This window comes from Hipposideros armiger, unplaced genomic scaffold (assembly GCF_001890085.2).
Source record: "Hipposideros armiger isolate ML-2016 unplaced genomic scaffold, ASM189008v1 scaffold_458, whole genome shotgun sequence".
In the NCBI taxonomy this organism is placed as follows: Eukaryota; Metazoa; Chordata; class Mammalia; order Chiroptera; family Hipposideridae; genus Hipposideros; species Hipposideros armiger.
The window spans coordinates 926,076-950,797 of record NW_017731808.1 but is presented as its reverse complement, the minus strand read 5'-3'; the positions used below and the strand labels follow the sequence as shown (position 1 = coordinate 950,797).

Genomic DNA, 24,722 nt, shown 5'->3' with positions numbered 1-24,722 from the left:
TCTTTCTTTCCTTCCATTTATTTTTTGGACATTTTCTTATTTTTAGCTTTGAATTGCATTTCATTGGAATATTAATACAAAAGAGGTCGGTCTAAATTTTGGAGGCGCTTCGACTCGTCCGTCTGCAGGCTGGTGCCTCGGAACAGATGTTTTCACATTTGCCCCGGAGACGTGGTTTTTCCGCCGCTTTCTGCGCCAGAACCAGCGCCTTGTGACCTTTCGGAAGCCAGAAGGCAGATCCATCTGTCAGTCATTACACAGCACACAAAAGTACAGAAACGGAAACGACAATTTGACTCAAGGGCATGGCCATGTCCTACGGCACGATTTTCAGGGAAGTTTTGAGTTAACACTTCTCAACTCAAGTTGCCAATTACTGTGGCGGGCAGGGCCTCCGCCATCCTCACCTTTCGGCTCCTCTGGACAAAGACGAGGGCTTTCTAGAATATCTGCTTCGAATGAATCACGTTCACGTTGGGTATTCCCACCGCAGGCCACCCCACTGTGACAACAGGCCACATCTCAGCGCTGTTCTTATGAGAACAATAGATGGTGTGGCCTGCTGGCAGTGGGGACAAGGCTCGGGGCCACTCCTCGGAGACTCAGGAGCAGACTTCCCTGGTTTCAGGAGTCTGAGTGAGTAAATAGGCCCACTTGAGGATTTTGCTTACAGACCCTCTGAATTCCACATGAAGTCCTGACTGGGTGGGAGGCCCTACCATTTTGAAGACAGCCACTTAAAATAACTTTAAATGGTGTGTTGCCTGGACCCACATGACAAGAGGTGAGCTGAGCGGAGCAGAGCGAGAGGCGCTGTCTGTGAGCGTGGAGGGCACCTCGCCCCCGCGGACGAGTCTGGCAGCCCCTGGAGGCTCCTGGTGGGCAAACCCACTTTAATTTGCCACTAAGTCCTTCAACGTCCTTTGTGAAAGTTCTTCAAGAGGCAGTGTCTGGTGGAAAACGCAGGCCTTTGCGCTCTGAAAGTAACGAGCTGCCGGAGAGTCGTGAGAGGGGCTGGGGGCGTCATGTGTAAAACAGGCCACGATTTGCATGTGGATAGCAGTTTGGGACACAGATAAACCCTCAGGTTTATCACTTTGTGTTGGTGTTGGAGAAGCTCTTTTCTAATCCTGCAAGCTCCTGAATCTGTTAGCTCTGTATCCCTTTCCATCCCTGTTTATAAGCCAGAGGATTATTCTCTGAGCTCATCTTTTTCTCATAATCTCTTTCCAACAGAATCCAACACAGACTCCTAAAATCCACCTCCCCGCCACTTCCCCCAGAGCTGTGACTTCCTGAGGCACAGAACTGCCTCCCACAGACTCACAGGTCACAGTTCTACTAAATGAGTTCCCCACTGCTTACCAAGAGCCACCATCTTCCTGCCTCTGATAAGTTTCCTCACTGCCTTCCTGCCAGTCTGTCTGTCTTGAAGGTTACATGGCTGGGGCCATCAGGGACTGTCGTGGATTGTAGGGATGGCCAGGGGCTCTGCTTCACATCGAAGTCAGGCTTACTGAACAGTCAGCTTCTTGAATGTCGTCAGCCGCCACGGCCGAAGGAAAAGAGCTCTGGAGGGTCATGACCGGGTGACTAAATGTTCCATCCCAGAAGGGACACACGCCACCCCACTCACAGTATGTTGGCCGGACGAGGCAGAGGGCTGGCAGTGCCATCGCTGCTTGTGCTTAGAAGGGTCATGAACTGGAAATAGTTGGCAGAAAACGTTAATGACCACTGCAGAGGACCAAAGAGATGGGAGGACTTTGGGGGAGCTCACAGGAACAGGTGCATTAGGAGCCTGTTTGACAGCACCCAGGGCTGGGGGACAAGGCCTACAGATTGGGCTTACCAAGGTCATCAGGTCCGTCCCTGCTATGCTCGTGCTGGCTGCACACAGGATGGTATCTGAGACCCCAAACCTTGGCACACACCTGGTCGTGTACCTGAAAGCCCGTAGTGTTCCCTCCGCCGCCCTCTGAGGGTCCTAAATTCCAGGACCAGGTCCTGAGTTTTTGTTCCAGCTCGATTTGGGAGCCCGGGAAGTGCTCAACCTCTGTTCCCCTCACAGCATTTGCAAATGGTTTGGGCAGCTTTGGAGGAGAGCTGGGTCTGTCCTGGAGGGTGTCACTAACGTGATCAATTTGTCACTGAATTGAAAGCCCTCCAGGGGTTCCCGGTCCCCATCAAATCCCACCCCCGCTGCTCCCAGTCTTAGGCACTTGGATGGATTTCTTGCATTTCATATCTCTGGAGGCATCGGTTTATCATTTCCCTTCCTGGGTATTCCAGAGACATCCATTTCTCATTTCATACTGCCGTTTCTATAAATAAAGTTAGCAGCAACTTGAGTTTCTTGCTCATTTCTCTTCCCTTTCAACACCAGGTGACTGGATTTGTAGAGTCCTGCGCTGAGGACGTGCGTGAAGGTCGCGTTGGCCTGGGTCGCTCCTGTCACTCATGCCTACCCTTCTGTTTCGGTCCAGGTGGCACACATGAGAGCAACTGCACAGGTGGGACGAGTGGCCAAGGTGGGGCTCACTCTTTCCCCTTGTGGGGTAGGCTACGGGCAGGACCTGTGGTCCCCGGGGCTTCCAGCTCTGGCCCTGGCGGCAGGGCTGTGTGGACTCGCTGGTCTCTCCGGGCTTCGATACCTTCGCCTGGCCGGTGGAGAACAGTGGCTGGTCTTTGCTCCCACAGAACAAGAAACTGGTCCAGGCAGGGAAGTAGTTTGGGGTGCAACGACAGGGGTGTAGAGTTTGCTTAAAAACACACAACATTGTAAGAAGAAAACGAGACTGCAACGGCAGGTAGAGATGACACGGGGAAGGCGCAGGCTGCTAACTGCAGTCGGGCCGACAGGAACGGGGTGCTCATCGTGCTGCCACGTCTATTTCTGCGTGAGCATGGGAATTCCCACCCTGAGCGTAGAAATCCCATAAAACAAAGGCTGGCTTGCTCCGGCCTCTCGGGTTAGAGCAGGTGAGTCTGGGCCTCCTGGCCTGGAGGGGGAAGGACAGACAGACGGCGAGCAGCAGACTCGGGCCGATGCTGCCCCTGGCTCGGACACAAGGGGCCGAGGGGGCTTAAGCCTGGTGGCCTCCCTGGACCTGAGTGCCTGCGTTTATTAAAAGGAGGGGGTGACTGGCTTCACAAGAAGCGATGGGTGGAGCGGGTGGGTGGTGGCTGAGTGTGACAGAGCTTCCCATGTTGGAGCTTGTCGAATGTCAGGGCAGCGGGTCATCCTTCTCCTGTGCTCGGCCTGTCCCCTTCCCCTGCTGCCCCTGGTTCCCCAACTGTCCCCTTGCCCAGGTGGCGATCTGACACAAAGAGCCTGTGCTTCGGTTCCTTGTACCTTGTTAAATTTGACAAGAGAAGTAATCAGATCCGCTGACAGGCCAACCCTCCAGGGGGTCTGCTGAGCACCTCTGAGAGTACCCAGCTCCGCCTGGCAGAGCATGTCCCTGGACACTGGACACCGGGCACTGGGAGCTGGCCTTCCCCAGGTTCTTCTGTAAATCAGCGCTCCGAGGCCCTCTTGTGGCAGCAAAGAAATCTAGGCTATAGAACAAAGGGAAACAAAAAACGGGCATCAGCCTTTCAGAACCCCAGGCAGCTGGCGTCCTCTAAGGCCACCAGCCCTCAGACTGTGGAGCCCCTGGTCTTCCGCTGAGACCATGGTGCTGACCTTGCCTGGACACTGTGGCACCACGGTGCCCGCCCCAGGATCTGCAGCGATGGCAGTGGTCACAGAGCGAGGACAGTTGCTGGGTATTGGAGGGTGCGAGTGGCACCGTGGCTGCAAGCAGCACTGCAGAGACCAGTGCCATCTCCAGGGCACCTGGTGTGGCCACTTACACAGGACAGGGCGAAAAGCACAGACTGGTGGATGACACGCCTTGGTCTGTGCCTTTCTCCCTCTTTGGGCCTCAGTTTCCTCAACTGCCAAGTGACTTCTGAAGTCACCGCCAGCTCTGAAATTGTGATCATCTGACCAAAAGTGAGCCTGTTACTCTTCCACCCAGAACTGCTTTCCTGCTGGCCCTTACATTTCGACGCTTCTGTCACTTGTTCAACAATTTCCCAGATTCACCCTCTTTCAGTATCTGCACCATCGCCAAAGCCTCTGCTCCGAGGGCCTCGCCCGGCACCTCCCCTCCAGCGGGGCGCCATCCCTGAGCCCTGTGTGCCCGTCCGTGTCACCAACCTCTGCCCTCACCTCCGATCCAGCTTGGTGCTCGTGGCCTCTCTCTGGCCCCTCCTCCCCTCAGCCCTGCTTGTCAGGAGAACCCCAATCCTGTTACAATCCCAGGCTTGGCAAGGGCTTCCCCTGCATGGTTTGTGCCACAGTGTCACTGAGTCCTCTGCTCAGCTGTCCCCTCCGAGAGGCCGTCTGGTATCAAATGGCCTCCTCCCCGTCGCGCCCCTCGCTCGTCCTGGTGGTTCTGCCCAGGGCTGGCCTCCCTGAGACGGCCTGCCCACCGTGTGCTTGCTTCCGTCGGTTGCTGCAGGAGGGTGGGGGCTGCTCACCCTGTCACCGTCCACACACTCACTCTCAGCACTAGGCCTCGGGTGTGATGCATGGGTGAGTGACACCAAGGCACCAGTCAGATTTAAAATCGTGATTCCAGGCACCTGACAGGTGTCTTCATGGGCCGTGGGCTTCAAGGGCAGGGGCTCTGAAAGTGGGCCTTGTGGAGCTGGTGACACCTGATGTCACGGAGGCTGTGGCAGGAGGCTGGATTCACGGAGACACTGCAGCATCCTCTGGAAACAGTACTCAAAGCACAGCCGTCCCGGCAAACAGCAACCCAGTGCTTCTCTGCTTCCTGGCATCACCTCCTGCTTTTAAAGATAAGACATGTCTGCTGTAAGATGTGTAGACAATATGGGGGTGTTTGTAAGTCAGGGTTCTAACAGAGAAACCACCAGTGGGGGGTCTCACACACACACACACTATACACAGAACACACACACACACACACACACACACACACACCACGGGATCCAGTAAGCAGCCGCAGCCGTGGGCATGTCTGAAACCCCCGGCAGGCTGGTGGGCGGGCACCTCTGGGGCAGGGGCTGACCTGGGCTCTGCAGGCAGAAGCTGCCGCCTCCTCAGGAAAACCTTAGCTCTGCTCTGAGCACCTCTGCTGACCGAGCCAGGCCCACCGGGTTAGCGAGGATAATCGATCGCCTTCACTTGAAGTCTGCTGATTGAGGGTGGTCACCACGGCGACCAGGTGCCTCCAAGCAACACCCGGAGTCGTGTCCGTCTGAACACCTGGGCACGACAGCCCAGCCAAGCTGACACAAAACCCATCACAGACAAAACCTGGAAGGAACGCTGCAAATCTGAGAGAAGACCAGGGGCCAACGGGCGGAGGCTGTGAGGACGGCAGGGAGAGGGGACCTGCGTGGCCGACAGACCCCAGAAGCCACTCGCCCTTCCTGGCTGCATTAGATGGAACCACCAAGGTCAGAGTGTGTTTACTTCTAAGGGTGGGGAGGCCCGGGGCTACCTCTGGGGTGCTGGTGACAGTCTGTCTTGCCCCGACACCGGTTACCCGGCTGTGCCACTTATAGTTACTGAACTGTACACAGAGGCTGGAGGGGGCTCCCGGGCCAGGGGGGGCTGGAGAGGACACGAGACCAGTGCTCAGTCTTGGGGTCACACACGGCGATGGCGTCAGTACTGTGGTTCCTGCCCTTTGAGCAGGCCGTTGCTTTTCTGGGTTACCAGAGCACCCGGGTTTCCTGGTGCAGACGCAGCCGATGCGGGGACGCCAACGCGGAGACCTCAGTCCATCTACTTCGAGGCAAACAGACATGTTTTGGCCAGAATTATCTGCGTGTTTTAGGCCATGGGCTTAATTCGACTCATAGTAAGAAATTAGTCTGAACGAATCCATCTTTAATTCTGTTGGTCCACGCGGGTGCCCTGACCCAGCTGCAGCCGAGCCATTGGAGGCTGACGGGAAACCACCCATGAACAGATCCGGAGGGAAGAGAAGGAACCTGTTCAGGGCACGCCTGCTGAGGCCTCTGACTGAACAGGGGAAACGAATATGTGAACACGAGCAAAACCGAAATGCCGCACGTGGCTGCCAGGGCCACTCACAGCTGCCCTTCGTCCCCGAGCTTGTCATGGCCCTGACATCAGTCAGCACGCTGGCTTGTCACCGGTTTGCTGTGCATCTTCTGTCATCCCCTCCGTTGCTCCCTGCAAGGTGTGGGATGAGGAAGCCCTCTGGATGGGGGGGACAGCCCCTTCCCAGCCCTGTGTGTCCCGGCCCTTCACGCCCGCCAGGGGGCTTGTGAGAAGAAGCCACAGACTTGCCGAACGCTAGTACTGGTGCGGAAAGGCTCAGACGTCATACGTGCGTGAGCTTCTCTAGCCCAAGCCCCTTCCATTCCTTAGCCAGCTCCTCGGCTTGTGACATCGCGGTGCCTGAGTTCCCAGGAGCTCTGAGCACAGGCCAGGCGCACGCCAAGGCTTCACAGGCGTGCTCTGTACAACCGCATTAGGGTCAATGCCAGACCACATCTGGGATGGTGGTCCCGTAAGATTATAATGGAGCTGAACAACTCCTGTCGCCTAGTGACGTCATAGCACAACGCACGACTCGTGTCTGTGGGGACGCTGGTGCAGACAAGCGCACACAGTTACGTCCAGTGCCTGTGCTTGGTGGTAATGACACTGCTCTGGGCTTATGTATTTACTATACTATACGTATCCTCGTTGTTTTAGAGTGGACTCTTTCTGCTTATTACCAAACAAAGTTTGCTGTAAAGCAGCAGCCGTGTTCGCTGGCTGTAGCCTCGTCCGCTCGTGTTCACAGCGTCTCCTGATGGCATCGCTTTCTCTTGTGCTGTTGTATAAATGTAGTGTGCCCTAAGGGTACAGTGTTATAATGTCTGCAGTGGTGTGTAGCAGCGTCCCAGGAATATAATGTAAATATAAGTAGTATTTTCAGACATTTCGCTGTAGAATTTTAGTGCTAACAGGTGCCCTGAAGCCAGTCTCTTTGAAAACCCTCATTTTAAACATGCATGGCTTCGGGGCCGGAGGGGCCGGGCATGATTGCCTAACAGGTACAGGTGTCCCTCAGGGGGATGGGCCAGTTCTGGGAAGAGAGAGGTGGCGTTTGCTCAGCTCTGTGATTGCAGTCGATGCCACTGTCGTGTGCACTTGAAAACGGTTAAGTACATGCTGCGTGCATTTTACCTCAACAAAACATAAAGCCGTCGAGAGCAGGAGCAGCTGCATGGCCTCCCGGGGCCGCCCAGCTCCTTCTGACGGCCTCGGGGACGTTTCGGGGTGTGGGCGCCACCACGGCAGGCCCTGCAATCTTCAGGCCTTGGGCGCAGTGACTGTGTAGAGGCACGCTGGATTTTTCTGGGCTCCACTCCGTGTGCCTGTTAGGAAGGGGCATGGCTTCTATCAAATAACAGACTATCCGCTTTGGGCTCGTGGGAGGACTTCCAGGAGAGGCAGGACCTCTTTGGTCGTTGACACATCAGGAGGAAGGTGACAAGAACTCAGGCGTTGCCACGCCCAGTCAGCTTTCATTAACATCCCCGAACAGTCAGGATGTCCTGCTCACTGACCCTTCCTGGACGACAACTGAGCCCTTCACAGCTCCCCTCGTGCCTCGCTCCGGCTGTGACTGTGTGTGTGTCCCGGAGACTGGGACCATTCCAGAGGTCAGGGAATTCTGGGTGGGCACTGGCTCCATCCCTTCCTCCCCTGACTTCAGTAGAGCCGCGCTGCCCAGCCCAACCCTGCCCCAGGGGAGGCCTTCTCCCGCCTTCTCAGCTGCCGACTCCGGTGCACAGCGCGAGCAGTGCCCACCGAGCTAGCTCCCAGCGAGTCTGAGGGTGACACTCCTGCCCTGTCACGGATCGCTTTAGATGGGGCTGTGACTCGCTGTTTCAGAGTTGGGCTCCATGTCTGTCACACATGCCAGCTCCTTCCTTCTGTTTTGGGTGTGACAGAGTCTGGCTTCCTGCTGAAGGTGCCCACTGCACTCAGGACGTCTTCCCGCACGGACCTGGCAAACGGGCTCTCCCACAGCTAGTATCCCTCTGCAGTGGCTGGGAGGAGAAGGCCAGGGCTGGGGACAGGGCCAGCTGCCTTCAACCCACACTTCCTTAGAAGCTTATCAGAAAGTATGAGCCTTCTGGGGACAATGATTGGTCACCAAGCTGACCGGTGAAAGAATAACTTAAAGAATTGATGGCTGGAGTCAGACAGCTGTGGGAAGGCTTTGAAGGGGGGGCTCAGGAACGTGCATTTGTTCTTTAGTGGGTGGGCCACTCTGGAACACACTGGAAAAGGCAGCCCATGTGGCAGCAGTTACCCAAAGCTGGCTGCATGGCATGGAGGGGCCCCACCCGGGGAAGGAGACCACGGGAAACCTCCCCGACTCCGGCCCTGGGGTTTGCTGGGCCCTCCATCCCAGCCCTCAGTCTGGCCAGCAGGACCAGCCTCACCGGCGTGACCAGTGCAGTCCTGTGCTTGGGGCTGAAGGCTCTGCGGTCGCTGAGATGAATAACGTCACCCCTGCACTCGTGGTTCCACAGTGAAGTTGGTGGGACAGTGGAGCAGGTGTGGGGGTGGGGGGACCAGAGCCCCAGCTCTCCCGAGATCTCGCGTCCTACTGCCTCCTCCAGCAGAAGAAAGGAACACATTTTATATTTCAGTACCTTGAACAGCACTTTCCCTGCTTTTTTTTTTTTTTCCATTTTATTTGTTTATTTATTTTATTAGTTTCAGGTGTACAAAACGATGTAAAAGTTAGACATTCCACCCTTCACAAAGTGATAATCCCCCTCCCCCAATCTGCTACCCCTCTGACATGGGATACAGCTGTTACAATTCCATTGACCCTGTTCCCTCCACATTCTGTGGTCCCCCCTGCTTTTTGAAGGTGGGGCCCACGTTTTCATCTGACGCTGGGCCCTGGTGCAGACACAGAAGCTTGCGGGTTGGCCAGCCTAATGGGACCTGCCTGCAGCCAGGCTGACCAGGGCCTCGGGGCCCTGGAGTCCGGCGCTGAGGCTGTGTTACAGGCATGCCCAGGCAGGCAGAGACTGGGGTACCTATCAACTCCTACAGCAACCTGGCAGGCGTTTGGTCTTGAATCTAACAATAAAAAGTTAGGACTTGTGGGTTTGTTACAGTTCATTTTTCCTAGCAATTAATTTTTATTGGATTTTACAGCTGGCAGTTTGAGGGTGCTTCTGATTATGTGAGCTGCTTCTGGGACAGTTTCCTTCCTTTGTGATTGGAGGGCTGTGGTCCCACCCTCAGCTCTTTCACTGTCCCTGTCACCAGCTTGCATTTCAATCATCCTGGGCGTTTTGTGCGGATTTGAGTAGGAAAACCTTAGTGACAGACAGGAGAGGCAAAGTTACATTTCCATATGAATGCAAGAGTCTCAGCTATGCTCCAGATGAAATGTTTTTATATTCAAATCGTAAGTCATGATGAAATCTTCCACTCATGGGTCAAGAATGTGCTTCAGCTAAAGGGCTGAACAAACAGCTGTGTGTACTCGTTCACAAAGGGTCGACTCCCCACTTCTAACGACCCCCTCAGCGGGCACCGTGGCAGCCTCTCCCTGTGCAACGACTCTTCTTTGTGGAAGGCGCAAAACAAGTGGGTCTACTTATCCCCTGCCCCGTATCTGAGAGTTCAGTCCTCAGGGCTCGGTGCAGCCCAAACGTTTACTGAAGGACTGCTCTGTGCACTACCTCCCTTTGTTTACTCCATTTAATTAGAAAGTAAACACCTAGGACGGGGGCTGCGTGGTGAGCTGGGGGCTACAGCAGCAGCCGCAGTGACCCCTGGGGCTGGGCGGGGAGGGGTGCTGAAAGCCAGCGCCGGGAAAGCGGAGGGAGCCGCCTTCGGCGAGTAAACACGGGATGCAAAGCAGCAACATGGGAGCTGGATGAAGTGTGTAAGAGCTGTATATTATCCACTTAGTGTTCATGAAACTTATTTTTTAAATGTGTCAGTAACTTCTGTTACTAAGGAAAAAGCAAGCCCTCCTGTGAGGACAACTGCCACTCAGGAGACCCTTGTCTCCTCCGGCCCTTCCCTGGAGAGGCCCAGGGGCCCTGGTGGGGGCGAGGGGGACCTGCAGGCCGCAGGCCGGACCACTGCCCTTCTTGCCACGGTGAAGGGTGGCGGCGGGACCCTCTTAGCGCGCAGTAAGTGTTCACACATGGCGGCTGGCTCCCAGAAAAATGTGCATCACGCAGACTTTGAAGACACATGTTTCTAAGACGTTTGAAAGCCTGCTCTCCACTGTGCAATTTCAAGTACAGCTCTGCTCCTCCTGTGTGTGACGTTTGTGGTCAAGGACAAACCTTGGAATATTGCTTTAATTAACTGCATGATTTGCAGAATATGCAGCCGCTGTGTCGCTGGGGCCTGGGCTCAGCCTCAGCGGCTTCCGTGGCCTGGCTGCAAACCGAGGGCCTGGTTCCGGGCAGGGCGGCCCTTCTCTGCTGGAGCCGGGCTCAGCTTTCGGCTGCAAAACCACCGACTGTGTCCCACCCCGAGAAGACCAAGATCACGCAGTTCTATCTGCAAGTTTTCTTTTTCTAAAGTAATGAAAACACGAGCAGGAGTAATCGCCATCCCGCTTGAGTTTTTACGTTTTATTTCAGAGGGTGGATGTTTGCTAGGCAACACCGAAGGAACAGTGGCCAGAGAACAATGGCTCTGTCTCAATAAATAACCGAACACCACGCTGCTTCTCAGCTCCTATAACACAGCGCACAGCCTGCGTAAACAACGCACTCCACTGCCGTGCAGCTAAGGACAGGTCCAGGTGTCGGGCGTGTCGCGGAGGGCAACCACTTCCGCACTGGGGACCCGTCCACCCCCAGCTCCCCACCCAGCCTCAGGCGTGTTCTCCCCGCAACCCCACAGGGCACCAGCAGTGCCATGGCCCTTGGAGCGGGGACCACAGGAATCTCTGGGGAGTTCTGGGGCTGGTGTTGCGGTGCCTACGGCCCTTTCAGGCTTAGATGGCTTCACCACGGGGCATCCTCACAGTGGTTTCTGTGGGCCCAGTGCAGGAGGAGGTGCTGGCAGTGTCCGTGTGATGTGACAGGTCCAAGTCCCCTCTGTGTTTCTGATCCAGCTCTCAGCTCTTGTCCTTTGGGAGCCTGGGCTCTTTGCTGGCTGCTTTGTCACACGCGCTGCCCTACGGTGTCTTCCACACGGCACGTTCAGGCGACATCAGGGTCCCCGCCACGCAGCACTCACCCCGTGCTAGCATTCCACGCTGAAGTATCTGAGACGCTGAGGGCACCTGCGTGCCTCACAGCAGCCCCAGTCGCCCCCACAGGTGGCGAAGCAGCTGCCCAGCGCCCTGCCAGGCACAACCACGGCCGACAGTGCGCCCCAGGGTTTCCTTGCTCGGTGCCATCCTGGGCCCACGGCCGTCTAACCAGCACCGGGAATTCTCAAGGCGGTTTCTGTGTCTTCCAGGTACATGTGCGAGAGGGAAGAGCAAATCATTCTTTTCAACACAGGCTCCTTTATTTGAACTTTCCCTTGAAAGACAGTTTGTGGAGGACGGGCCCAACCTCCCTCCACAGGACCCGACGGGTCAGTGTTCCTTAAACCTGAAAGAAAAGGACAGAACAGCAGCTGCTCACACAGCCAGCAGCCGTCAGAGGACAGGTGCTGAGCGCCTGCCAAGTGCAGAGACCCCATGGAGTGCCAGCCCCTCCCTGAGCCCACCCACAGCCTGGAGGGGACCAGGGGAAAGCAGGGGAGACAGGAGGGGACAGGAGGGGACAGGAGGGGACAGGAGGAGACAGGAGGGGACAGGAGGGGACAGGAGGCAGGCTGAGCGCTGGGGCTGCCATCTGGTGGGACGGAGGCCGTCCCCTCAGGCTCCCACTCCGACACTGAGGAGGGACGGGCAGCACACGCAGGAATTCATTAGGAAAGGAAAAGCGTGAGCGGGAGCGGGAGAGGGAGCTGGAGCCGGAGCTGTCTTTCCTTTCCTCTTTCAGGAAGAGCCAGGTGGGGAAGGCAGATAAGCTGTAAGCTGCGCTTTAATTCCCGGGGCGAGGGGCCCCCTGAGGGACTTACGGAACTTGGTCCCCCGTCGCTGACCTTGAGCAGATCAGCTCCTTGTGTATGAGGCGGATCAGGAACTGCACCGAGAACAAAGACAAGACCACCTGTGACTGCGGCAGGGACCCTGAGTGACGGGGCACGCCTGCTGTCACCATGAAGACCCCAGCCTGGCACCAGGGGAACCCACCTGCCTGTGGCTCCCCCGCAGAGAGAGGTCTGCCCCACAGAGATACTTGTTCAGACCATAAAGGACTTAATTAAAGGCCTAAAGCAGAGTAGCGGTGGCGGGGGGCCCTCTCCCCGTCCCCCACCCAGCACAGCCAACCGGAGGCCTAGCCCTACGAATCACTACAGACGGGCTCCCAGAAACAAGGCTGTCAGGACAGACTTCAGCCTAATGACCCCCGGGTGCAAATCATGTTCAAAACAAAATGAGTCCAATCATAACATGTCCAGACTGGAAAACGACAAAAACTCAAGACAAGGTGACCCACAACCACGGTGACACAGGGGGAGGCCTCGGAAGCTGCACAGGTGACTCTGAGAGCCAGGTCAGCATTCCTCAGCCATCGGCGCTGGGAGCTGACCAGGCTGGCGCTGGAACAGCCACGTTTTACGGGGAAGCGTCCGAGGCGCACGTGGCCCCGCCGGAACCCAGAGTCACGCAAGCCGCTGCTGGTGTCACCTGAGGACAACTCTCGGTCAGCTCAGCTGAGCTCTTCTTCGTGTTTCTTTTCACGCTAAAAGGGCTCAGAGCCAGTTGGTAAGTCCAGACTAATGACTAAGCGCATTCCTCAATTTAACTGCTTTTTTTCTGTTTGAGAATGTGGATCTAGCCTTTCCCCAAGTGTGAAGCCAGCACCCCAGAAAAGCTGCCCCCCGCCCCCCGCAGGCAGCGCCCTGGGGCTTTGAAATGGGTTCCTGAGGGAAGTCCTGGTTCTGATGGCCCACTTCTTAGAAGGCACTGGGTCCTCAGGCCCAGGAGGGACCTCTGGACCAGGAGGCCCAAGGCGGTGGGGGTGCTGGAGGAGGGTTTTCAGGGGCGACTTAAAGCCCAGGCAGCCACGCGGGACCAAGCCTCAGTGAGACCCACGGAAGCAGACATGCTCTTAGATGTTTTCTTAGATGCTTAAGGCTCAAGCAGGAGCTTTGAAGTCCCTCGCACCCCCCCGAGGAGAACAGGTATTTCTCCCCCAGGTAAGACGCGGCCAGCCGCTCTGCCTGACCCAGGGGCAGTGTCCGCACAGTCGCAGCGGTGAAGGCAACATGCAGGATGGGTCAGGTGTCAAAGGTAGTGTTGGCAGCAACAGTGACATTTTTGTTAGATAAACTGAGCGCCGTGAATTTGAACCCTGCCTTTAACTACGAGATGGCCTGCTGAGTTTGAGCTGGTATCTTAGGAACATAAACTCTACCAGGTTCCAGATGTGAGAAGTGTTAGTAGGGCAAGAAGCCTATGACTATAAAGAGCAGGTCGTTACGAGAAGAGAGGAGCAATTATATGCCGTGTAACATGCAGGTACGGAATAAGCCGTAAACAGCAGCACCAATTCTGCGTCAGGGCAAAGATCAACTTCTAAAACACGACAGAAGTTCCGGTCTGTGCACACAGCTCCCAACAGGGAGGGACCTGCCAGCTTTAGGTGCTGGCCGGGTGGCTGGAGCCCGATGTGACAGGAGCTGGAGAGGGTAGGGTTAGGGACGTGAGAGCACAGCCACCAGGACTGACCGTACGCATGGACAGTCCCACAGAACCCCAGGTGACAAGCCCAGGTGACAAAGCCCGGGGCTCCTGTTCCTGGCCTCCCTACCATCCTGACTGCGATGACAAGCGACAGCCTGACCTGCTTCTGTCCTCTGTTAAGCCGGAAAGAGAAAGGGTCTCGGACTGTGGCCATGTAGAGAAGGTGGGGCACGTCACCTGCCCAACTTCCCCGAGGGCTACAGGAGTTCCCAGGACGAGGTGTCACCAGCGACGCTCATGAAAGGCCGCGGGGATGAGGAGTCAGGCGACTTACCAGTAAGGCACAGGCGTCCGCAGACATGAGCATGTAGAACACGTTGTCCCATCCGGACGGGGAGATGAGCCCAGCCAGCAACGGGCCGAGCGCCGCGCCTGGAACGAGCAAGGGGCGCAGGAGCTGCGTGAGGAGGAGGCGGGGGCGGGACTGAAGCCCCCCAGCCCGAACGACATGCAAACGGCGCTCACAGCCTCCCGTCATTAAGGGAAAACACGCGAGACCAGTACCATCCCATCCTCACTGTCAGGCTGGTAAGGGGTAGAAAGCTTAACAATTGTAGGTGCTGCGGAGGGCATGGCTGGCACCTTTTTCTAGAAGCAAATCTAACAATATGTAGAGACATTAAAACGATGACAAAGAGCACATTCTTTTGACCCAATAATCCCATTAAAATTTTTTATTGAAGAAATCTGAATCTAATGCTATAAAATATTATTTGGAAACGTATGAGTAAGGTTTGCAGATACTAATATGTACCAACATTAATGTCCTGATTCTGCTTGCTGTCCTGTGGTTGAGTCAGGGAACTGCTTGTTTGTAGGGAATACAGCTGACGACATCTTTATTGGAAAAGGGGCAGCGTGTCTGCAATGTACTCTTAAGAGGCTCGGGAAAAACATGCATAGTGTACGAGGGTGTGTATGTGTGTGCTGTAAATGTGTGTGTGTGAGAAAGGCAGATGGTTATACAAACATAATAAATGTGAATTCTCTGTACTTGTTTGCAACTTTTCTTAGGCCTCAAATTATGTGAAAATAATGTTTGTCAAAATAATTTTTTATGTCAAAATAATTTTTAACAATCCTATAAAAACAAAAGAAAGCAAATACTCCTCAAGATGACCCAAGATGCCCGTGAAGCACGCTTGTTGCCTGTCTGGCGGTTTCTTTTCCTTCACGAGGCTGGAGCGAGCTGCGACACGTGTGTAGGTGGTTTATCGTTTGGCGTGGGGAGAAGTAGGGGGCATCCACACCAAAGCGTGAACCGAGGTTTGACCTCGGACACGTGGGATTCCCAGGCTCTTTCCTGCTTTATTACTTTATGTGCTGATGTTCTTTCAAGTATTTACAAAGAGCACTTACTACTTTTATAATCTGAGAAGTGACTAAGGTTAAGTCTCGGAGAACTTCCAGGTAAATGCAGTAGATTGTTCTATACCTCCCAAACACCACAAAATGGACCACAATTGAATTGAACAATCATAAACCCGTAAAGAGAACAGCAGGTGAGAGGAGGCGCCGTCCTGGAGGATGGCATTTGAGGGGCGCGACAGCTGACACAGTGCCAGTTCCCGTGCTCTAGATGGGGGTGCTGGGGACGCCCTGCTCAGAGCCCGGCCGGCCCAGGCGCAGGAGGCAGGGGAGGGGACGGGGAATGGGAGTGGGCGGAGAGCCTGGTAGGCCTGTTCCCTATCATCCCCCCACCCCCCACCCCAATGCCAGCTTTCTCCTCCTCAATGTCACTCTCCAGTGCCCCCCTCCCCCAGGAGAGCAGCAGCTTAACCTCTGGAGAACCTGAACCGGAGGCGCTGGGCCCGGGGACACCAAGGACCGTGCAGGGCAAGGGTGCGTCCCAGCAGAGCACAGGGAAGCGGGAAGGCCACCAGCTCCATCTGCAGCCACCTGCGCGCCCTCCCACGCGACAGAACGCAGGCAGCCAGGCCCACCCCCCTCCAGACTCCAGGTGGTCCCACTACCGTGAGGACAGCAGCAGATGCGCCCTCCCCCCGAGAAAGGGCTTCTGATGGGCGCACAGTGGCCCACTGTTAGCTACGAATATATGAAGGGACGACCAAGATCCACCCGTGTCCGAGGGGAGCTCAGCAAGCCGCCAGGACGGGAGCCCACGGAGAGTAAAGACACTGGGGGAGGAAGTTCCCAGGGCGCTAACAGGCAGTCAAGCTGCACCATATGAAACGCCCACTCTGTGTCTGAAAACCAACTCAGTATCAGCGATCACGCTTGATTCAGTCCCACACACGCTGCAGCCAGGGAACGGGAGTGGGATCCGCTAACGGGCAGAGAAGCCCTAATGACCCAACTTAGGACAGCCAAGATGGAACGTTCAGTACCAAGCTTGGAAGCTTGCACACCTCTGCGGAAGCAGAAGGAGAGACACGTAGGAAGGGAAGAAAGAAAGAAACTGAAGGATGAATCCAGAGAGCTCAACATCGGAATAATGTTTTCCAGGAAGAAAATACAGAGGACATAGTAGGAGAAACTTATCAACCAACCAACCAAACAAACAGCCCAGTTTCTCAGAGCCGAGGGCACGTGTGTCCAGGCTGGGTGGCCCCAGGACACAGGGGAGTAGACAGGCCCAGAGGTTTCCAAGGTGAAAACCAGGGGTCAGAAAGGACGGCCTGGGCTGAGGCCACAGGGGACTCCCCAGGTGACCAGGGAAGCCAGGAGGCGTTGGAATCTGGGAGGAAAACGACTGCCAACCTCGAATTCTGTATCGACAAACTATCCTTCAAGTGAGAGAGCAGACTCCAGACACCACCGATTCTCCAGTTCTCAAAACCCCGCTCCCACGAGCCACGGCTCAGGAAGCTGCCGGAAGGCCTCTTCCGCGAGGAGGAGTCACCATGGGCGCTAGGAAACAGCGCGATGTGGGCAGGAGGTGACAGGGGCTCCTAGGAGGTGCTGAGAGCAGCCCTGGGGCTGGGGCTGGCCATGGCAAGGTGCCAGGACAGAGGGCGTCTGGTGGGCGGGGGTGGAGGGAGAGGACACCTGTGAGAGGAACTTACACACAAGGACAAATGAGGCATTTGTTAGTTTGGGGGAAAACAAAAATGTGCATATTAGGGGTGTATAACTAAAGCTGATTTCTTAGCTCAAGCATGCACGATAGTAGCACAGCTGGGTAACTGATGAGGGTGGGAAGATGGGTCACGTGGGGTGTAAATGAGCCCCCTACTCCCCAGCTCCCCCACAGGAGGACAGCAGACAGTGTCCAAAAATGGGTGAATAAAGCAACGTAAATAAGCATGCAGGACGGTCAGGAGGGACAGCTGAAGGTGAGGCTGAGGGGACATGAGGCAGGGGACCATCATTTGCATAATAATAAGCTGGTAGGCCTATTTGGCTTGGAAAGTCACAGTATGTTTTCCTTTGATAAAATAGAAATGAACTTGAATGAATTCAGGGCTCTAATTGCTCCGCATAAAACACGCAGCAGCGACCAGCCACGCTCCCCCTGGGATGCGATTCTAAGCACTGAACAGATAAGCTTGTCACTGGAACCACGTGGCTGCTGTGGGGGGGAGGGGACACTGACGGTTACAGTCAGTCCAGCTTTGCACCTTCGAAACCAGTATTTACAGCATTTAATAAACATCCGGGAAGCTCTCTGGTGAGCGGACGTTTTGCTAGACAGTGGTTTCCACTCAGGCCCTTCTCTGTTTCTGTTGGGCAGCATTTATGGAGAGAAATAATGACGGAGCCCAGTGGTGGACAAGCGTGTGCCGTTTCCACGGCGACTGCTTCCCGGGGCTCTGGCACGCTGGAGCTGGCAGAGCCTTTGTCCCTGTCAGGCCTCTGGGTGCGGGCGTGACAGTCCACCGTGGTCAGCACGCGGTGCGGTGCGGTCAGCGAGGAGGCAGCCGCAGTGCAGGTGGCCTCCGCCCTCCCCGCTGGGGGAGGCACTCAGCGCTGGGCCTCGGTGTCTCCCTTACAGGTTCAGAGTCCCCCCCGCCAGGCACTTCTGCTTCCCTCGTTCTGAGAGACTATCTAGAAAAGTGTTTGCTCGCCTAGTCCACACCTGCCCTCTTTTCCAGCTCCCATCTTCTCTTTACAGAAGCAGCTCGTGCTGCCAGCAGAGCTCCAGGTGAGCGCTAAGAAAAGGCTTCGCCGTGGGAACGGGCCCTCAAGAGCTGCCCAAGGGGAATGGTCTCACTTTCAAATAAACATCAGAGAGGTGACCACTAATGCCATCTGGCAAATTCAAAGTCACACCTGGACCCAGCACAATGAAGACAAAAGTGGGGCAGGCACAGCTTTGCGGAATGCAAGCAGCTGGAGGCTGGCCTTCTGCACAAGGCACCGGGCCTTCTGTTCTGTGCGGCTCAGAACAGGCAGGGCTGCCGCGGAGGCAGCTGCTGGAGCCCCTGGGAGTGGCGGCAGTGTCCCAGAGGCGGGCGGGTGGCCAGTCCCTCTGAGCCCGGCCCTCACCGCCTGGCCCTGCCTGCGAGTCCAGGTGTCTTGGAGCAGCCGGCGGTTCGAGGTGGCGCAGCCCAGGTGGCTGCAGGATCTTCGGGCAGCGAGCCGTCCGTGTGCACGCTCCTGGCACGAAGGCTCCAGAAAGGTCAAGGACTTCGCCGTCAGCCTTCTGAGGGGCTGGGAAGACGAGGCTGGGCGGGTTACCAGTCCCGCCGGCCCGCCTCTGGGGTGAGCTGCTATTTTACCACCTTTCTTTCCTCCAGAATATGCTACTGAAATCTGTCCAAGAACTTTAATGAGGCTGGTAACAGTGAGGATCTTGTGTGCTGTGGGACCCATTAGTTTCCCTGTCATTTATATTTAAACAAGACCCTGTCCTTGACACAACAGTGATAAACAGTCCCTGAACCAGTGGGCCATGGGCCATCGTTGGCCAACGGATGTCTTAAATGAAAACCTGGGTTCTTTCAGGTGAAAACTAGTTCCAACCAGCCACACGCCCATATCATCTCTGAACCACCTGGCCAGGGGACAGAGTGCCGTGCGCCCACGTCCCCTGGGTTTGCATGTGCTTCTGACATGAGTATTTTAGGAAGACCAGCTGATCCTAAGATCACCAAAGCAACTGGAACCCGTGGCATCTGTTAATTAGGACGTGACAGTGTGCCCCCCCCCCCATGACCGCAATTAACCTTTAGAGCTAAAAATACGCACGTACCTACAGACCCGGTCCCGTCGATGATGGCGGTCACGGTGGAGAGGGCACGGGAGTTTCCTTTCAGACTTTTATGAGTCCCCTGAAGGGAGGGAAAAACAAGTGTGAAGCATGTCGCAGCAGCATCAGAGGGACAAGTAGACCTACGCCTGCCACATGACAACTAATGAAAATAATTTTGCAAAGCAATTCGAAACGTGGGACTGTTTTCTAAACATTCCTTTAGAAAATTTAAACTACTCCATCCCAAACTTACCTTGGAAACGCAGGCAAAGTTTCAGGGATTTTTAATAGTCAAAAATCATCAGAAATACTGTTCAAGCATATTCTAGTTTACAGAACTCTTAGAATTCTCTCCAAATAAACAAATATTCAGCACGATGAATGTCTTTCCCGAGGCACCAGGCTTGGGCTGTCCCTAAGCCATGCCAGTGTGAATGTCCACTTCTATGGACGGCTCTGCTAGGGGATTGCGGTGACGTGTGCCAGGTGGCTCTGCAGTGTCTGAAAACCGCTTAATGGCCAATGCCGGGGAGAGTGGGGAAGGGGGCGGCACCCAAGAGACCACGTCGGGGCTCCAGTCCTAAGTGACAGGTCAACAGGAGCTCTGGTTTGCAAAAAGTCACACATACAAGGTGGGGGGAAATTACAAACTGAGGACAATAAAAGGAAAAAAAATGAATCAGGAAATAGTGCCTAAATGCCTAAAATTACAAAATAAATCAAAGCTTGTCAAAGTAAATGCTGAATATATGGACCTACGTGTATAATATGAACTGAAGCACACACGCAAAGTGGTCATGAGCCATAACCCACATTTTCTGGAGTCTGGAAAGAAACTGAAAGCCTCTCCTCTGCCCTCTGACCCCACGAGGGCAGACCTCTGCTACCAGTCTGCTGTGGACCCTTCCAAAAAGTTCTGTGCTCACGCAGACAGCAGCATGGACACGCTTCACAAAGGCAGTCTGAGGAGCACTCTCTGCACGGAGGTGGGCCTGGTGTGTATGTGTGTGGGTGGATGGGGGGCGCCCCGGGGCAGATGAAGATGGGAGGACCCCACCCCCAGCGCCTCTTTACTCCGTGTCTCTCTGCTGACATGGGGACAGGACCTCTGGTTCCCCGAGTGCTGAGGACAGTGCGTGAGCCAGCACTGCTGGTTACCGCAGGGGCTGTCAGGCAGCCGCAGCTGTGGCCCTCAGGGCAGGTGCGTGGCTGCAGGGACGGGCTTGCTGTGGTTTCTCACCAGGAGAATGAGCTGGGGGCTGGGGTTCTGGGCCCCATTCTAGGAGAGGACGCGACGGCTGGAGCCGGCAGAAAAGTTCCAGGACTCAGGAGCCGGGCTTGGCCACACTGCCCACGAGTATGAACTTAGGGGGACGTGCTTTTGGTTTTAAATGATCTTGGAGTGTGAGCTAGGCCCAGATTCACAGAAAATTTGTCAAGACAGCACCCAGGGTGGCTGTGTGCCCTGCACCCACTTCCCCGTTTTAATCTCTCACATTGTTACACTGTGTTTGTTATAACTAAACACCCAATATGGATGCATTATTAACTAAAATCTACACTTTATTCTGACTCCCTTGGTTTTCATCTAATGTCTGTCCCAGGATGCCATTTAGAACGCCACATGACACTTAGTCATTGAGTCTCCTTGGGCTCTGCTCGGCAGTGACCGTTTCCCAGGCTGTCCTTGTTTCTGATGACCTTGACAGCTTGAAGAGAACATCCCTCCACTGGGATTTGTCTGACGTTTTTCTCATGATTAGATGGGGGTGTGAGCTTTGGGGAGGTAAACTACAGAGGCGCAACGCCCTTTTCATCGTGTCATGCCAAGGGCACACGTATCAGCGTGACTCATCCCTGTTGGCGTTGGCCTTGCCCACCTGGCAGAGATCGTGTCTGGCAGGTTTCCCCACGCTGCATGTCCCTTCCCCTCCCACACGGTCCTCTGTGCAAGGAGGCCACACGCACAGCCCACAGCTGAGGAGACAGGAGGTCTGCTCCCTTCCTGGAGGGCACAGCGTCTGCATAGCCTCTCCTGTTCGGAAAACGTCTCTTCTCTCCATTATTCATGGAAACTACTTTTTAAAAGGGGGTTTTGTATGTTAGTGCCATGCCCCCTTCAGATGTCCACATGACTACCAAGCGACATGTCTGTTTTTCCTGTCAGGTAGATGACAGTGGTCTGTCTCCTCTGGGGTTGAACTGGGATTGCTATGATCAGGAGTTCCACGTCCCCTCATCAGCGGAGCAGCCCCCTCCTCCGGGAAGAATGGTCAGCCATCCCTGTGGGCCCCATGGCCGGGGTGGTTCCTGCTACATGGTGTGGCATTTACCGTCCTGCACATTAATTGTGTCTTCACCACAATGGTTTCCTCTCGGGAACATGGCCTCCCGGGGTCAGGACCCTGTCTGGCTTATATGCAGTCCCCACATCAGCTGGGGGCCGGGCACTGAGTGGGCACCTGGAGCGGGGGACACAGGGAGGAGCCAACTCACTCTGCCATGGCCTGGGGCCGACTCTGGGGTGCGTGGCCACCAGCGCCTGGGGCCGAGCGAGGGCAGCACAGAGGAGTGCGCCGGGACGCTGGCCTCAGGCCTCGACGCATCCTTCTGTCTCCCCTCAGCCCCTTGAGTATCGAATGCGGCTGCCACCTTCCTTTATTTGCTTAGAAAACTCTAACTAGCATAAATACTGGTCATCTTCAAAAAAAGGTGCTTATATAAACACACTGTCTTACTAACAGAGATCATGGTTGTCATGGATGGAAGAGGTGAGCAGCATGGCCAGCGTTTGGGCCCTGGCTCTGCGCTGAGACAGTCACTCACCAGGTCAGCGGACACAGCAGTGGTGATGAGCGCGTATGGCCCACTGACCAGGGCCCCACTGAGCAGCAGCATGGCTGTGGGAACCAGAAACCAGAGGGGTTAGTGAGCAGAACATCGGCAAATGCCCAGGTGGGCACCCTGGTGTCGCGCACGGGTCCTGGCCCGAGCCGGATGCAGGCAGGTGCCGGGCGGCCGGAGCACACATCTCAGGGCTGGCAACTGCCCGGGCTAGTGTCATACACGTTTCTTTAGATTCGCCCCGAGATGTGTTTTTTGAGTAGAGCCACACCTCCTGAATAATTCTGGGGCGAGAACCCTGGTGTACGAGCACGGATGTGACCCAAGCGAGCAAATGCTCCCTGTCGTCCGTGTCGGCCCCCAGCAGCCACAGACCTGTGTGCAGCGGAAAGGACTCCCTCTCTATACCCATAGCTGCTGACGGCAGCCTCCCAGGGAAGCCGGGAGCCCCAGCGCAGCTGATCTTCCCGATGCAGGACAATTGCTTTCCTAAACCGCCCTCTAGGCTCCCTTTCCCAAACCATCCTCTGGGCCGACCGTCCTCTGTGCAGAAGCATTTGGCCTGAGGGGTCACAGGAAACTCCGTGATCCCCCATCAGCAACCTGCATTCAGGGCAACTCTTAGTGGGATCACACAGAGCCTCCGCCCCTCCTGACCCCCACTGCTGGCTCATTAGGACAGAAACAGTCTCAACTAGGTGTCAGAGCCATAGTTTGCTAGTGCTGCCTGCAGGAAGTTAAAAACAGTCCTGCAGTGTTACGTAAGCGCCCCAATGGCGGCCGGCAGGAGCCCGCTGAGAGAGATGGGCCGGGAGCCTGGCCCGCCAGCGCAGCAGCCTGCTGCTTGCCAGGTGACATCTGGCTTCTGGGAGGGGCTTCCTGCGCCTGGGCGCAAGGCTTCTCACTGCCCCAGACCAGGTGGCCTGTACCCCCCCACTCGCTCGCACACCTGCACATGGTCAGGCCTGGTGCCGGGAGCAGGAGTTCCCATGGGCCCCACCCAAAGAGGGACAAGCGGACTATTTTAATTTAGCGCACCACATGCTCCAGTTACACCAGCTAAATGCGCCTTTGTTAATTTTTTATTTCGTTTCACCAAGTCGTGCGGTCAAAAAGCCCCCAGGGACTCACCTACAGTGGCCTCCAGGCCCATTCTGCTGACGGAGGAGAACACGTAGAGCTGTGAACGGGTGAAAACACAGGTTTACTTCAAGTAGCCGGAAGAAAGCCAGGCAGGTGACTCCCAGGCAGCCAATGAGACCGGGGTCAGCCCTAAAACATAAGGAAGGCCGTGCTGCCCCAGGTAGGCGGGCTGAACACAGGTGTCCGTGGCGTGGCCAGCCAAGAGGCTCCGGCCTCGTCCCAGACATGCGGGGCCTGGTCCTGCTCACTGGGTGGGGACCCTGTGGGGACCTCCCTCTCTCAGCTCCGGGCAGAAGGGCTAGGTTGGGGCAATGCTCTCCGAGCTCCGAGTCTAACCGCTTCCTCCTCGGGCCGTCCGCCCCTACAGCTGTGCCCGAGGATGCGGGGGTCATGCGACAAGGGGGCCGCACAGTCAGTTCTTTAGCAAAGGTTCTTTGAGTGTCCATATTGGGCAACGCCCACGGCCGCGAGATGGCTGAAACGCAGGCCTGGCTCTGGGCAGTCACAGCCCAGCGGAGTGGCAGACGGGCCAATAACTACAATGCGAGTCAATGAGCGATAATAATATATGTGATGTTGTTGTAAAAACAGTGATGATGCAATGATGCTTCATTTAATGCTCACCTTGCCGATGTGAGGCGGTGCTACTGTCATCCTCATTTCCCAGAAGAGGAAACTGAGGCACAGAGGGGAAGGCCATGCACGACTAAACTACAAAGCAGGACGAACCCAGTATGGTCATGATGGGCGGGGTCCACGCTGCCGGGGAGGCTGGGGAGGTGCCAGGATCCCACAGGTGAGCAGAAGGCTGTGTGTGGGGGGTGGGGGGGAGGAGGAGGGAACGGCAGTGCGGCAGGGGGCGGCCCGGCTACATGAGCAGCACAGGGCAGCTCGGCGACTTCATGGGGAGGCTGGGCTCTGCGGGCGCACGTGGTGTGCTAAGGGGTGTTCTGAGGCCGTGAGCCATGCACGGAGCAGCCCGGGCCGGGTGGACGGGCGAGTGTGTGCCGAGGGGAGGAGAATGGCCGTTTCTGGTGGGGGGGTGGGGGGCGGGGCGCAGGCTCACCGTCGGCGCTGCGAGCAGCAGCATGAGGCCGCAGGTGGAGGCCCTCTTCTCCAGCCGATCTGAGATGACACCTGCCAGGATTCCACCTGCAATGCAGAGGGTGGGTCCTGAGGCGCTCGCATCCCTGGGCAAGGTGCCGCGGAGAGGAAGCAGAACAGTTACAGCAGCAAGGCGGAAGCAGCCTCCTCTCCCAGTCCCTTTCCACACCCCCATGAGCAGGAAGTCACCTCAGCAACGCCTGAGGACCGAACAGGCCTATGAGGCTGTGGTCAGATGTGAGTGAGCCGGAGGGCAGCTCCCAGCGAGACAGCGGGCAGCCTTGGGTCTGGTTTCAGGCTGGTCCCACAGCCCCTCACCTGTTCGGGTACTAACTGTCACCTGCTGGGAGGTGTGCACCTATCTCTGACGCGTTCAGAGTCAGGGCTCAGGATGGGGGAGGAGGAGGGATGTCCACTCAGGTGACATGACATCCTGGGGGACACATTCGCCTCTCAGCAGTCACCTCTAAGAGATCCTGGGCCCCAGGCGTTTGTACGCCATCGAATGGGTAGGGATGGGCTCACCGAAGATCCCGCCCACGTCAAACAAGGTGGACAGCTCCCCCGCCTTCTTGGCATCCAGGTGATCTATAAAAATGACACAAATATCACTGTGAGGAAGG

The 24,722-nt window shown here is 56.0% G+C and overlaps 1 protein-coding gene across 1 annotated transcript in view; it reads right to left on the bottom strand.

The window, feature by feature from the left end:
* Nucleotides 1-10,641: 10,641 nt before the first annotated feature.
* SLC37A1 (solute carrier family 37 member 1) overlaps nt 10,642-24,722 on the bottom strand; it is a 57,602-nt gene continuing 43,521 nt past the window's right edge. The window contains exons 12-19 of the mRNA XM_019666003.1: nt 24,625-24,710; nt 24,062-24,147; nt 22,984-23,032; nt 21,835-21,908; nt 19,009-19,087; nt 14,128-14,225; nt 12,122-12,186; nt 10,642-11,646 (exon numbers count right to left, since the gene is read on the bottom strand). Of these exons, the coding sequence (XP_019521548.1) occupies nt 11,631-11,646; nt 12,122-12,186; nt 14,128-14,225; nt 19,009-19,087; nt 21,835-21,908; nt 22,984-23,032; nt 24,062-24,147; nt 24,625-24,710 (553 nt within the window). The 3' untranslated portion in view covers nt 10,642-11,630. The remainder of the gene's footprint in view (nt 11,647-12,121; nt 12,187-14,127; nt 14,226-19,008; nt 19,088-21,834; nt 21,909-22,983; nt 23,033-24,061; nt 24,148-24,624; nt 24,711-24,722) is intronic.